We start from the raw sequence: 13,536 nt of genomic DNA, 5'->3' as shown, positions 1-13,536 counted from the left end.
CTCAAAACGGTAGTTTGAATATATGAAAGAAAAGAGCCGCAAAAAAAAGTAGGTAACTGGGACCTTTTTTTTTTTGGTGCAAAGGCAAGTAGGAATTAAATATTTGAGATACTTGATTCACCTTAGATTCTAAAAAGATAATGATGAAGGTGCACATCAATACTTTAATTTGGTAAAGAAGAAAGAATATACCATAGAAGATAGTATGTAAGCTATATTTGGTTGCAAGAGAAATTCATAATGAAGGAAAGTGAAATTTTCAAACATAGAAAAGAGGTTTTGTAATTATTACCCCATATGACTATAAATTATTTAATTTTTTATTATATTTGATAATGCTACATTTTACTTGTAATTTTTATTTTTCATTTTATAACGAAAGGCTTTGGATGCAAAGTAAAGTGAAAGTTAATAGCCAAATATAAAATGATTTGGAATTAATCATATAGTCATATGGGATAATGAGTACAAGAGATATATATATATATATATTTTTAATTTGAAATTTTTTAAAATTTCACTTCTCTTCTCTTTAATTCCCTTAGCAATCAAACGAAGCCATATGTATCTTGAAAGTTAAGGGGGTTAGACCATAATTTACCAGACTGAATTCCTCTGTGGTGCACAGGACGTCTGACGCACATCCAACAACCAAAAATGCTCGGGCACAGAGTCCAAGGTGATTACAAGTAGTCCAAGGTTTTTTTGGCATTGGATGTTCGCTAAACGCCCTGTTACGCCACAGAGGATTCAAGTCTTGATGTACCTATACTCTAACAGGGTAATAAATTATAAGATAGCATAAATAACTTTATAAGAGCAAAAGACAAATTATGTGAGTAATTGGCAGTACGCTACGACCCTACCCAAAGTAGCAGGGTGTTTCAAGAGTTTTATGAGAATGACCATCCTATATTTTTATGGGTAGACGATTAATGGTGTCAACTTAAAACTGAAATTGAAGAAAATCGAAGTCAGTGATTTTAAGCCAAATTGAACAAAACTAAAACCTTTCAAGAGCCTTTTTTTCCCCTTTTCTTCCTAAAAGGAAAAATATAACAATTAAGAGTATTTTTATTACTTGAATGTTCTGACATTCTTTTAAGAAAGTATGAGATTTTCTAAAGAAAATCTAGATGGCTAGAACACAATATTGAAAAAACTCACCAGCCTCATCAAAGTAGCAATTGGGGATGCACCAACCTCACCAAAGTAGCAAGTTACCTACTATTCACTTCTTCATCAACCAACCTCGGATTGAACGAAAGTTAGCTGCTGCCTGGGTTGTAGTCAAATAGCTGCAACCCCTGTGACAACCAAAGAAATGAAATCCAAAAAGGTATTGTGGAAAATACTATAACCTAGGAGGGTATTTGTAAACCCTAGAGGGAAGTGAATTATTCAATTTATTTGGTTGCAATCCAGGTAGTAGCCAAATTTTTTCCAGATCGAATCATCCTTTATTCATGTTTGATTTTCATTTTTTACTATTTTATTTTGGTAACTAATTATTTTTAGCTATTAATTGATTGTTAGCAGTAAATCAATGAAGCCTACTCTCTTGCAGCAAGATTTTAAATCTACTAAATGAATAATTCTAAAGAATCCTAATTTTGGAGGAAATCCTTGCTTCTTTCTTCTTGATTCCAATTTTTAAGGTTTTTTTTTTTGGTAAGAAAAAATCTATTCATTAGAGGTAGAAAAACTCATGGAAGAAGGGTTACAACTTTCCTTCAGCCATGGAGAGGAATTCGGCCAAACCGTTGTACACTCAATCGACAGGCCTTCCGTGCTAAAAAATCCTCAATTCGATTAGATTCCCTAGCAATATAGGCAAACTTGCAGTCAATAAACTGTGATGCCAAATATAGGGTTGAAATCGTCTGCAATTCCGATCTCGTACAATTCCGTGCAATACCACCTTCAGGCGATGACACGTGTATTGATACCAATACAATGGTCCAGATCTGGTACGACTAATAAAACATTAAATCAGTGAAAATGCATTTAAATCAGATCTGGGCCATTGTATTGGTATCAATACACGTCTCACCGCCTGAAGGTGATATTGCACGAAATTGTACGAGATCGGAATTGCAGACGATTTTTTTCCCCAAATATAAGATATCCATTAGAACAACTTGTATTGGGGTTGGGATAGCCCTAGAGTCAGCTCTGAATGTAGCTCATCAACTCCTTGCAATCAGATTCAGCAATAATGTAATCAACAGATTGAGCAATACCTTCAAGGAGTCCTCTACGCATGGCTAAGGCCTCCCCATCAAGGATAGATCTGAATAACTGTGGTTCAGACACTGCAATCATAGGGAAACCTTCTTGGTTGCGCATAATAATACCCAAACCACACATTTTCTTGTCTGAACTCCATGATGCATCCGTATTGATCTTCCCATAGAGTCTTGTGGGGGCCTTCCAAACTTGGGGAGAGAGAGCTTGTTGTTGGGTATCTCCCTGATAATTTTGCGGCTTCCTTGCATTGGTGAATTCATTCAACGATCTGACTGCTGCTTGAATGACTTCAGAAGGTGACTTGCTTTTGTAGTTAAAGACCCTATCATTTCGTGCCAGCCAAAGATACTAAGCAACGAAGGTGTTTAAGCCGGTCAATCTACGAGCTTCCACTTTTCCCAATTGCAAATAGCGGTCCCATCCTGAAACCCATTGTTGCAAAGTGAAATTCTGGTCCTCAGGAACAAGCATAGTTAGTAAATTTGGATTCGAAAATTATTTGGGTGAAGAATTATTCGGAATAATTCGATTGATTAATTTAATGATTCGGTCAAAAAAGCGAATATGACGTTTTGTTTTTTGTTTTTTTTTTTTTTTTTTTTTTTAATATTGTTTAAGTGGACCGAATAATTTGGTTTAATTCGGTTCGGCCTGAATTATTCGCATTTTAAATTCAAATTAGTAAAATTCGTGTTTTTTACCGAATTTTATTTTTAATTCGGATTCGATCAGAATTTTTGATTTAATTCGAAAAAATTCGATTCGACCGAATAATTCGTGAATTATTCAGCCGAATTGCTAACACAAGGAACAAGAAAAGAAAATGGAGCTCCAAACCACACTGCCCTAGCAAATGGACAATGGAGAAAAATGTGGTCCATTGTTTCCAAACCCGCTCCACACCTTAAACACTAGTGGTCCATCTATAGATTATGCTGGGCCAATCCTTCACCTGAATCAAAATAAATGAAGGCAAATTCCATCGGAATTTGACTCCAATTCTCTCATCTACTACCTATGGCAAATTCCGTAATGGGTTTACTATTTTTTATTTTTTATTTTTTTTTTTAATTTATGCAAAAATATGTTCCCACGACGCCCATGTGCAAAGGAATCCACACACTAAGACATAAAAATGTGGAACCCACTCATTTGTCTCCTTCGAAATCCCCTATTTGGAGTGATTGGAGAGCAAAGAGAGGAAATGAAAAAAGAAGGGAAGAGAGAACTGACCATGGTGGATGCTCTGTAATAACAACTGTTTGTGGTGACCATTTGGGCCCAGCACTTTTAACTCGAACCGGCAACAAATTGAACAAAAACAAACCAAACCAGAAACAAATCGAAATTGGGATATTTAAACTGGTTAATAAATAGTTCGGTTTTTATTTTCACTTTTTACATTTTGAACCAAAACCAAATCAAACCAACCCGATTTAACACCCATGTGAGTGACATGTGACGAACATAGAAACCAGGATAATTTAGGTACTTTAATTAAAAATAAGGGGTAAAATGGTCACGAAATCTGTTACGGATATTAAAAAAAAAGGCATTAACACCGGAAGGCATTCCGGCACGGCGAGATATGAACCGTCCATTCACTTCCATTGGCGAAAAAAAAATGCAATCCCTAACGTTACGGCGTAGCGATTTCAATTTTTTATTCTAAAAGGTTGAAAGTTAACCAATAAAATAACATCTTTTAGAATCTTGGGCGCGAGCAGAGTATAGGCCCATCCTCCTTCGTTTCCTTCCTTTTTTTCTCTGATCGCGACAGTGAAAACCCCTTTCTCCGTCGTCGCTGATCCGTAACCCTATCAATCTCCCGCCGGTGACCATTCTTCCACTTCCATCTCTCTCTCTCTATTCTCTCTCTCTAAAACTGTTCTTTCAAGTGAGCCAGAAGAGCAGAGAATAAATTCAAGTACTCCACATTGTTGGCGGTAGCCGTGGATGTGGTTCATAATCATCAATAGAGGTAAAGCAGTTACATAGGTGATTCTCTGGTTCCAACTTCTATTCAGTGAGATTTTGTTGTTTGATCAAGGTTTTTATGCTGAAATTTATCTCTCCCAATATGGCATATGGACTGACTGACGTCTATTTGTGATTCTCAGCAAAAAATATGATCTTTTTGTAGCATATCAATTTCTTTTCTTTGTTAGAATAACCATGCTCAAGAACTGTAAAACTAAGAAATTGCCCAAATTGGGAAAGATTGAGTTCTGTTTGAAGGTTATAGTGCAGTTTCTTTTATGTCACTTTGAGTTGGTACTTGACGATTTTGTTGTGGGGGAAACTTGTTAACGTGATATTGCTGAGTGTATCTTTATGGTATTGATTAGGTTGCTCTTTCTTTATCGATGTAGAGTAGTGTTTGTTCTTACATTTAACCCTTGATTCTGTTCCTGCTAAATAGTACTGCCAAATATTTATTAATATGTACAAATCCATGTGGCTAAAGGTGCCTTTGTGACAATTATATGCTCCCTTCCCCTCTGACATCTTCATATTATAAATTTGATCCCTTTGGTTTTCTTAATGGGTTCTCCATTTTTCAGTTACTAGTGTTGGGCTCAGCATTTTCGAGAGCTCCTTTTCTATTGTCATACTATTCTGGGTACTGCTTTTTTTTTTTTTGCTGTCGTCAATGTGTATGGTCTTCTCATAACATTACTATTTGTAGTATTTGAGACTACAATAATTAGTCAGAGAAAAAGATGACCTAGAGGATAACCAGCCTCTTTGATCCAGAGAAATGCATTTTGCTGTAATCCATTGATTTTCTCAGTTGGATTATGTGGCACTTACCTGTGGCCGGGTATTTAATTCTGTAGATGGATGAGCATATGTTTAACCCTAGCCATCAATGGATTGTGTATTATAAGCTCATTTATGTAACGAAATGTGGTATGGTAGCGATTTTATCCCCAGAAATAGTTTATTGGTTCTTGCAACTTTAAATTTGTAGGATTGAGTAACTAATGTGAAGACTTCAATTGCAGTGCTGTATATAGGTCTTGGTGACAAACTCAAATACACAACTTTTTGTTTCTATTCCATGTGAATGGAAATGTTGGGTAAGCCTCACTGTTGCAGTTATCTTCCTTAAAACAATTAATTTAAATTAACAGATTTCCTGTTTAACAGTGCTATGTAGTTCTCCTGTGAATGTTGAGATTGGAAGGATACTTAATCAAATGTGCTGATGTGGATGTTTCAGACCTTTCAGGAATTGAAGATGGGGCTGACGGTTCGGATAATGGAGCAAGTGAGAAATCCATTCGGGTACCCGTTGTTGGTATGTCATTCAAGAGTGAGAATGAGGCTTACAAGTTTTATATTGCATATGCAAGGACAAAAGGCTTCGGTGTGAAAAAGTTGCACGTGGAACGTGCTCGTAAGGATGGCATCCAGGGTGAGGCCGTTAATCGAGTTTTTGCTTGTGTTGAGGGGTCGAGAGATGATAGTAACAAGAGTTACAGAGATAAGGAGGTCCAGTATCAGGATACAGCAAGGAGCGATTGCAAAGCTACCATGCATATTAAGAAATTCCCTAGTGGTTGGGCCGTCACAAAGTTTATTGAGGAGCATAATCATGAACTTGTTCCAAGTCTATGGCAATTGCAGCGTACCTGTGATGTACTTATTCATATTGCTAAAGATTCAAAAGATAGATGCAATGTTGCAATGGATTGCCTTAAAGAAGCCATTCATAAATGTTCTCGTATTGAAGTGAGGTCCAATGCTGATCCTGATATGAATCAAGTGGGTGCATTAAATAGCCAACAAGAGAGTACTAGATTCATAAATTTTGACCATAATAGCTTCTCTGACCCGGCAAGGACAAAAGGGTGGCCAGCCTCCTCCAAACCTAAAGCATGGTACGATCGACACCCATCCAAGAACCGCAACAAGTGTGGGAACTGTGACGACCTTGGTCATAACTTGAGGACATGCCCCTTGGTCTGTGATTTTGAGTAGTTCATAGTCTGGATTTTGTCTGTCTTACTCGCCATTTATATAATTGTTCCAACCTCATTATATAATAATAATGATAATAATCCTTAATTCTTTTTTTTTGTTTGTATTTTTTCCAGCCTCTAAACCCACAACGTTCGAAGACTTGGAAACCGGCAACATGGCCGGCTAACTCAACACCCAAAGAATTGTATGATGAAGCCAAGAACCGCAACAAGTGTGGGAACTGTGACGGACTTGGTCATAACATGAGGACATGCCCCCTGGTCTGTGGTTTTTAGTGGTTTGCAATCTGCATTGTCTTACATAATCTATAGTTTTATATGTGTGCAGACCTCATTGTATTCTATTAATCCTAATTTCAATTTTTGTTTTTGTTCGTGGAAGCCTCCAAACCCACAACGTGACAAGTCTAGCAAAGCCTCAACACCAGCCACATCAAAACCCAAAGCATGGTATGACCAAGTCAATAACCACAACAAGGGTGGGAACTGTGATGGTGGACTTGATCATAATTTGAGGACATGCCCCTCGGTTTGTGATTTTGAGTTGTTTATTTCTGTAATTTTTTATTTTTCTTACATACTCATCAGTTATATGCATACATCTTCATTGTATCATAAATAATCCTAATGGTTGCTTTTCTTTGTTTTCATTACAGCCTCTAAACCCAGAATCTAGCAAGTCTCAGAAACGCCATGCAACACAGTCCCCCTCAAATGTGCAAGGCTTTGCTTCAGACCATTGCCAAGGTATAAAAATAGTTTTTGTGAAATACTCAAATAATTTATATGCTTATTTCTTGTATTGTTTCCATGGCAGTTCCAGATAAATGTTGATTACTTTCACCATGGTTTTAATGATACAGGAGAACCAAGAAATGATCTTGGGATTGATTCTTGGAGAGCTGGGCTTTTTGCAACACAAGCTGCATTGCAACCTCCCTCAGCAACAGGTTGCCACCCCAGGAACAATTAAAGCTAGGTTTCTGTGGCCATTCATGCTCAACCGGTAATGTGTATGGACATGCTCCATGATATTTATGTACATTTCTGTTCATTAAAGGGTTTGAGTTTGAAGTGGGATATCTCTCTCTTGCAATAGACCATTACTAATCATTAATTTTGTGACATCTTCTCAGGTGAAGGCAAAGCTCAGGTAGAAGGGGGAGGCTAAGTGCCGATGAAGTAAAGCTTGTTTTGTATTGCATTGTATATAACTGATTGCCTCATTGGTTCACAAGGGAAAAGAAAAAGGGATGATGATGTTGTCAGTTAAACTTGGTCTTAACCTGATTGTTGAGTGTATTTTCTTCTGAGTTGAACTTGACAAGGCTTTGGGTTTAATTGAGGGTGGTAGATAGATTTTCAGTTGTTAAACTGGGTCTCAACGTGCTTGATCTTATACAGTGGAATCTCTATGATCTGTTTGTATACACATTCTGTTATGAAATTGATTCAGTGTTGAATTTCTAATTCAGAGTTAAAAGAGTTGCAAGGTTACTACTGAATGTTGACATATTGCTTTTTTTAGCTTATATTGCCAAAGCTTAATGAACAAAAAAAGTGGTGCAATTACGTTTGTATGATCTGGGATCTTTGTGATCTTCATTGTTCAGTAATACACTTTGACTTTTTCTGACAGAGTGAATATTTATATATTTTGTAGGCAATGACTTGTTCAAGTATTCTATTCAAGTTCATGTAATGGTTTCCAATTAAGATAAGGTACATCCCGCAGGTGTTATTAAGGTTGTTTAAGCTTTTCTAGTGACTTTTACCTTAAATGCAAATCAATTCAGCATGAATATGATTTTTGTCATTTTAGGTCCAATTCCTATTTTTCTTAGGATTCCTCCATATTGCAAAAATGGCTATCCTGCTCATTGTTCAGCTACCTAGCAATGTTTTAAAACAAGATTCGGGGATGGAATCGGCCCTCAGATCTGAAAACTCGCCGATTCAAGGGTTTCTTGGTGTGAATCAACCATATCGGATTGGCAAGAATCAGGATCGGTCATGGCTGATTCTGAGCCAAATGGGCCAATTCACTGATTCTTGAAATGCTGTGGACAAGTGTTGCAAAATCTCTCCCAATCAGAATGTTGGTATGCTTCCAATGGTATTGCATCAAAGAAAGTGTTAAGAGTTGAGAATGGAATGTACAAGGATTTGCTGATGCGGCAAAGATCGGGAAGATGCTAGGGAATCCATTGTTGCTAAAGGACATTCATGTTGTTTCTATGTTTTTGAAGAGATAACAATGTATCATGTAGAGGTAAAGTTTGCGATTGATTATTTTAGGGAAGCAGGTGCGAAGCCGATTTAAATCCAAGGGTGATACTCGATATGTGTGCAGATTTCAGTAGAACACTCACTTGGTTCATCTGTTTAGGCCCAATTTCTAATTTATTAATATGTCATATATATATAAAATGATTTTGTAGAAGCTTCTAATTGTGGTATAAGGATGATGTTAGAAGGGTGGCTGTTACATACTTCCCTCCCTTAAGGTATCAGAGCCAATTGATATCAGAGAAAAAGTTACAAGACTAACAATTGGTATCAGAGCAAGTTTGACTATAGAGATTATTGAACTTAGAATGCCGTTGACATCTTGTAGTTGTGGTTGTGGTGTATACATCATTAAATATGTTATAAAAAACCTAAAGAGTTAGACTAACAATTGGTGTCAGAGAACAACAACTGTCTGGCGAAGTTGGTGAGTTGTGGTGTGCAAAAATCCCATGCTCACCTGGAGGTCTTGATGCAGAAGCTTTCAATCTAATGATTTGTCTGAAGTGTGCTTTTTGAGCTTGACAGACTTAGAAACCTTGTGGAACTGATGTTGGTTATGAATAAGGTTCAAAGAACTGTTATTGACAATAACAATTCAAGTTTTACATCTGGTTTTCATGTGATGTAAGTGGATTAGTTTGCATTTATCCTTATAAGAAATATTATTGTTCATTTGGTATATATTCTATTGGGCAACCTTGTTTATTGGGGGCTTCCCTTATTCCTTTTGAAATATATTATAGTCAAAAGCAATCTTTTGTGCTTTTGCATCAATCATAGGATATTTTAGGTGTTCTTATCGGGTACTCTGAAATTTTTACATGTAAGTTGTTACTCATGAATTACTCAAGTCCTTGATATTTAAATTGGAGAATTTATGGAATAAGATTGTAAGAGTACCAAAGGCTTCATTATGGTCAAACACTGGAGATTATTGGACTTAGAATGCCTTTGACACCTCATAGTTATGGTTGTGGTGTATACACCATTGAAGAAATTATAAAAAACCTAAAGAGTTAGACTAACAGTTCGTATCAGAGAACGACAACTGTCCAGCGAAATTGGTGAGCTGTGGTGTGCAAAAATCCCATACTCAACAAGAGGTCTCGAGGCAGAAGCTTTCAATCTAATGGTTTATTTGAAGTGTGCTTTATGAGCTTAGCAGACTTAGAAAACTTGTGGAACTGATGCTGGTTATGAATAAGGTTCAAGGAATTGTTATTGGCGGTAACAATTCAAGTCTTACATCTGGTTTTCATGTGTAAGTGGATTGGCTTGCATTTATCCTTATGAGAAATATTATCGTCTCTTTGGTATATATTCTATTGGGCATCCTTTTTTTTTTATTGGGGGCTTCCCTTCTTTCTTTGTGGAATATATTCTAGTGAGAAGTAATCTTTTGTGTTTTTGTATCAGTCATGGGATGTGTTAGGTGTTCTTATCGGGTACTCTGAAATTTTTACATGTAAGTAGCTACCCATGAATTACTCTAGTCCTTAATATTCAAATTGAAAAATTTATGGAATAAGACTGTAAAAGTACCAAAGACTTCATGTCAAACACTAGAGATTATTGGACTTAGAATGCTTTCGACACCTCGTAGTTTGGTTGTGGTGTATACATCATTGAAGAGATTATAAAAAACCAAAAAGTTAAACTAACAATTGGTATCAGAGAACAACAATTATCCAGTGAAGTTGGTGAACTATGATGTGTAAAAATCCCATACTCACCAGGAGGTCTCGATACAGAAGCTTTCAATTTAATGGTTTGTCTGAAGTGTGCTTTATGAGCTTGACAGACTTAGAAACCTTATGGAACTGATGCTGGTTATGAGTAAGGTTCAAGGAACTGTTATTGGCAGTAACAATTCAAGTCTTACATCTGATGGTTTTCATGTGATGTAAGTGGATTGACTTGCATTTGTCTTTATGAGAAATATTATCGTTCATTTGCTATATATTCTATTGGGTAACTTTTTTTTATTGGGGGCTTTCCTTATTCTTTGTGGAATATATTATAGTGAGAAGCAATCTTTTGTGCTTTTGCATCAGTCATAGGATATGTTAGGTGTTCTTATCGGGTACTCTGAAATTTTTATTTGTAAGTAGCTATTCATGAATTACTCCAGTCCTTGATATTCAAATTGAAAATTTTATGGAGTAAGATTAAAAGAGTACCGAAGTCTTCATTATGGTCTCTCTATGTCTTATCTTGTGGATTTTTTTTCCAATATTAGATATGAACAGGCACATATACCTCAAATAACCCATTTTAATGTTTACATTGGTCAGCTTGAACCCTTGTCCTTGATGAGCTTATCAGAATGAACATATATGGATAACACCTTCTCTTTTATCTTCAAGAAAAAGGAAAAAAAAAATGAGTTATATTCTTCACAGTTAGTAATGATATCTGTATTTTGAGATATTTATGTGGGGTTGTTTCAAATATTGATGGATCATAACAAAGTAATAATATTGTTCTACCTTTTTCTGTCTCACTTTGGTTGTAAACAGGCTTTTCCGGAGACATCTGATAAAATTGGAATGATGCTTAGGTTGTAAATGTTATGCTTTCATAAGGCTTTTATAATCTAGAAAGTACATGATATATTGCTTTTTTCAAAGATAGATATCATCATTATGTAGCTACATACTAAGTGAGCATGCTTGTCAAATGCAACTTTCTAAAGATTCTGACAAGAGACACAATTTGGATGTTGCATGCCTCTGTGTTGTATTCTAATTATCACACCCAAATTTTGCGGTTAAAGAATTTTTTGAAAAGAAACGGAAAAACCAATGTAGTGAAAGTCCCTCTTTTTTTTAGCCAACCCCATTTAATTGGGATAAGACTGAGTTATTGTTTTAGTGGAATTAATAAAGCTCCATTTTTCTTTCTCGAAAGTAGTTCTCATGTCAGCAGGGAAGGCATCTAATAAATTAGGAACATATCTGCAACCCACCATTACGAGAGTTTCAGGCTGCCAACCTGAAAGACACCTAAAAATAATCAAAAGAGTAAAACAAAGAATTAGGTATTAATTAGAACCATGTTCTCTTCTTTTGGAATAGCAGAGATTGTTAACCCCATTCAGTAGGGATAAGGTTGAGTTGTTTTAGTGGAATTTATAAAGCTCAATTTTTCTTTCAAAATTGAGATTAATTTCATGTCAACAGGGAAGGCATCTAATAATTGGGGAACTTATCCGTAACCCACCACTACCAGAGTTTCAGGCTGCCAACCTGAAAGACACCCAAAAGCTATAAACAAAAAAAATAAAACAAAGGACTAGGCTTATTGGGGAAAAAAATGTCTTCGTTGTGGAATCAATGACAAAGATTGACTGCAACTAATGAACAAGTTGTCTTCTTTAATTTCTCAATTCTACACAAGGTGGTAGGAGCATTGAAAGGTTGAGGCTCGATGGTAATGGTCTATGCACAGAAGGTCCAGTAGGTTTTGGAAGAGTCTATCCAGATTCTAGAGTATCAGTCTCGAAGGTTTTCTTTGGACAAAATTGAGGTGCAGTTTGCTATAACTGCTGGGACTGGGCACTACTGTTTGTTTTTCATGCAGGACTTTGGTGATTATTGATCCAAAGGAGACTTTCAGGATGGTTACTGCCTAGGATGACTTCTGACCCATGATGTGAGAATGTTAGAATTAGATCAATTTAGCTTCTTTGGAAATTCAGCTTCTTTGGAGGCTTTTTTGGCTGTGCTAACTTTATTGTTTTATGGTTGTCCTTGTTGGCAACCCGACCACGTGGCAGTGATGATGTGGTCAGTTTGGGTGACGTGATTGAAAATGATGACATGGCGGCGTTCAGTGTCATCGATGAGATAACATAGCCACATTATATGCATGGAGTGGTTTGATTCATCCACAGTAGGTGGTGCGGGTTTCTGGGTCAAAATCGACAGAATTGGTCTATTTACACTCGGGGGTAATTTTGACATTGAAAATAACATTTTTGGAATACCATTTCTTCATGAAAAAGATAGATTGTAATTTATCTAGTCCAGTGCATTTAATTTCTTTGTGTTTCGATACCGTATAAAGAAGTTATGATATTTGTGCTAGTCAAGGACAGTTTCGGCATTGAAGATGAACTTTTTGAAAATTTTTTTCTCCATGTAACTATACGAAAAAAATCCGATCTTTCCAACGGTTCTTATTTCATCACGTTCGGATTTTGTATGAGGAAGATGGGTTATTGGAAAGGTATAGGGGAATTTTAGTCTTTTTATGTGGCTTAGTTAGATGATCGGATCTTCTGGAAAGTTCTAGAGCATCCAGTCGTGGTTCCAAAGCAATTCGTTTCATCTCGATCAAAAATCATATGAAAAAGTTACATGTATTTCCGTGAAGCTAGTTTGAAATTTCAAACCGAAAAATGCCAGTTTGCTCTCAGTGTAGGGAGGATTTTCCAGAATTTATTTTTAAAATTTCAAGGGCTTTTGTGTAATTTAAATTTCAAGAGCTTTTGTGTAATTTTAATATCTTGAAGGTCTGAACTGTTAAGGGGTTTTTGGCACTGAAATATATGGCGACAGGGGCTTGATTGTAATAAAAAAGAGTATAGAGTTGTAGAATGTAAGGCTCAGATGAAGCCACGTAGGCCTTATTCCCATCCGAAGGCTGCTGAGCTTGGGCACTAAAGTGACGGACCAGATTCGATCGCAAGATCACCCATGGGTTGGATGCATAAGCCTTGATGCTCTGGCGCTGCACTTGATCAAGGTGTGCTGCAGTGTTTCGCACGTGCATAGAAGGTATTCTAAAGATTCTGATCTTAAAGATCTCATCAGATTTGATCGTAGCCGATCTAGATGGATTCGGATCCCATGATCAAAAGCAATTAGTGCTTTATGAAAAAGCAACCAATAACACCATGTGATGTGTCAGCATTGACCAATCCTAGTTCAACAACGCGTCTGACGATGTTAGCACCTGTGTCACGCTGATGTCATTTTGACTTTGTGAGATTCAATCCTAT

General features: G+C 36.5%; 1 protein-coding gene across 4 annotated transcripts; it reads left to right on the top strand.

The window, feature by feature from the left end:
- The first annotated feature begins 3,927 nt into the window (after positions 1 to 3,927).
- LOC122093240 lies at positions 3,928 to 7,722 on the top strand. Of its 4 annotated transcripts, none has more exons than XM_042663524.1 (8): positions 3,928 to 4,231; positions 5,259 to 5,333; positions 5,486 to 6,219; positions 6,354 to 6,500; positions 6,622 to 6,768; positions 6,896 to 6,986; positions 7,103 to 7,245; positions 7,376 to 7,722. In XM_042663524.1, exons 2-7 carry the CDS (start codon positions 5,321 to 5,323, stop codon positions 7,210 to 7,212), a joined length of 1,242 nt encoding a protein of 413 aa, XP_042519458.1. In that variant the 5' UTR covers positions 3,928 to 4,231; positions 5,259 to 5,320; the 3' UTR covers positions 7,213 to 7,245; positions 7,376 to 7,722. The 4 variants fall into 4 exon arrangements, with proteins under 4 accessions (XP_042519458.1, XP_042519459.1, XP_042519457.1 ...); XM_042663525.1 differs by having other exon boundaries at positions 3,928 to 4,248; XM_042663523.1 differs by having other exon boundaries at positions 3,933 to 4,248; positions 5,477 to 6,219.
- The last annotated feature ends 5,814 nt before the right edge of the window (positions 7,723 to 13,536 follow it).

Source organism: Macadamia integrifolia, chromosome 11, assembly GCF_013358625.1.
Source record: "Macadamia integrifolia cultivar HAES 741 chromosome 11, SCU_Mint_v3, whole genome shotgun sequence".
NCBI lineage: Eukaryota > Viridiplantae > Streptophyta > Magnoliopsida > Proteales > Proteaceae > Macadamia > Macadamia integrifolia.
Note: the sequence above shows the minus strand (reverse complement) of the source record. Positions and strands in the feature narration are given on the sequence as shown.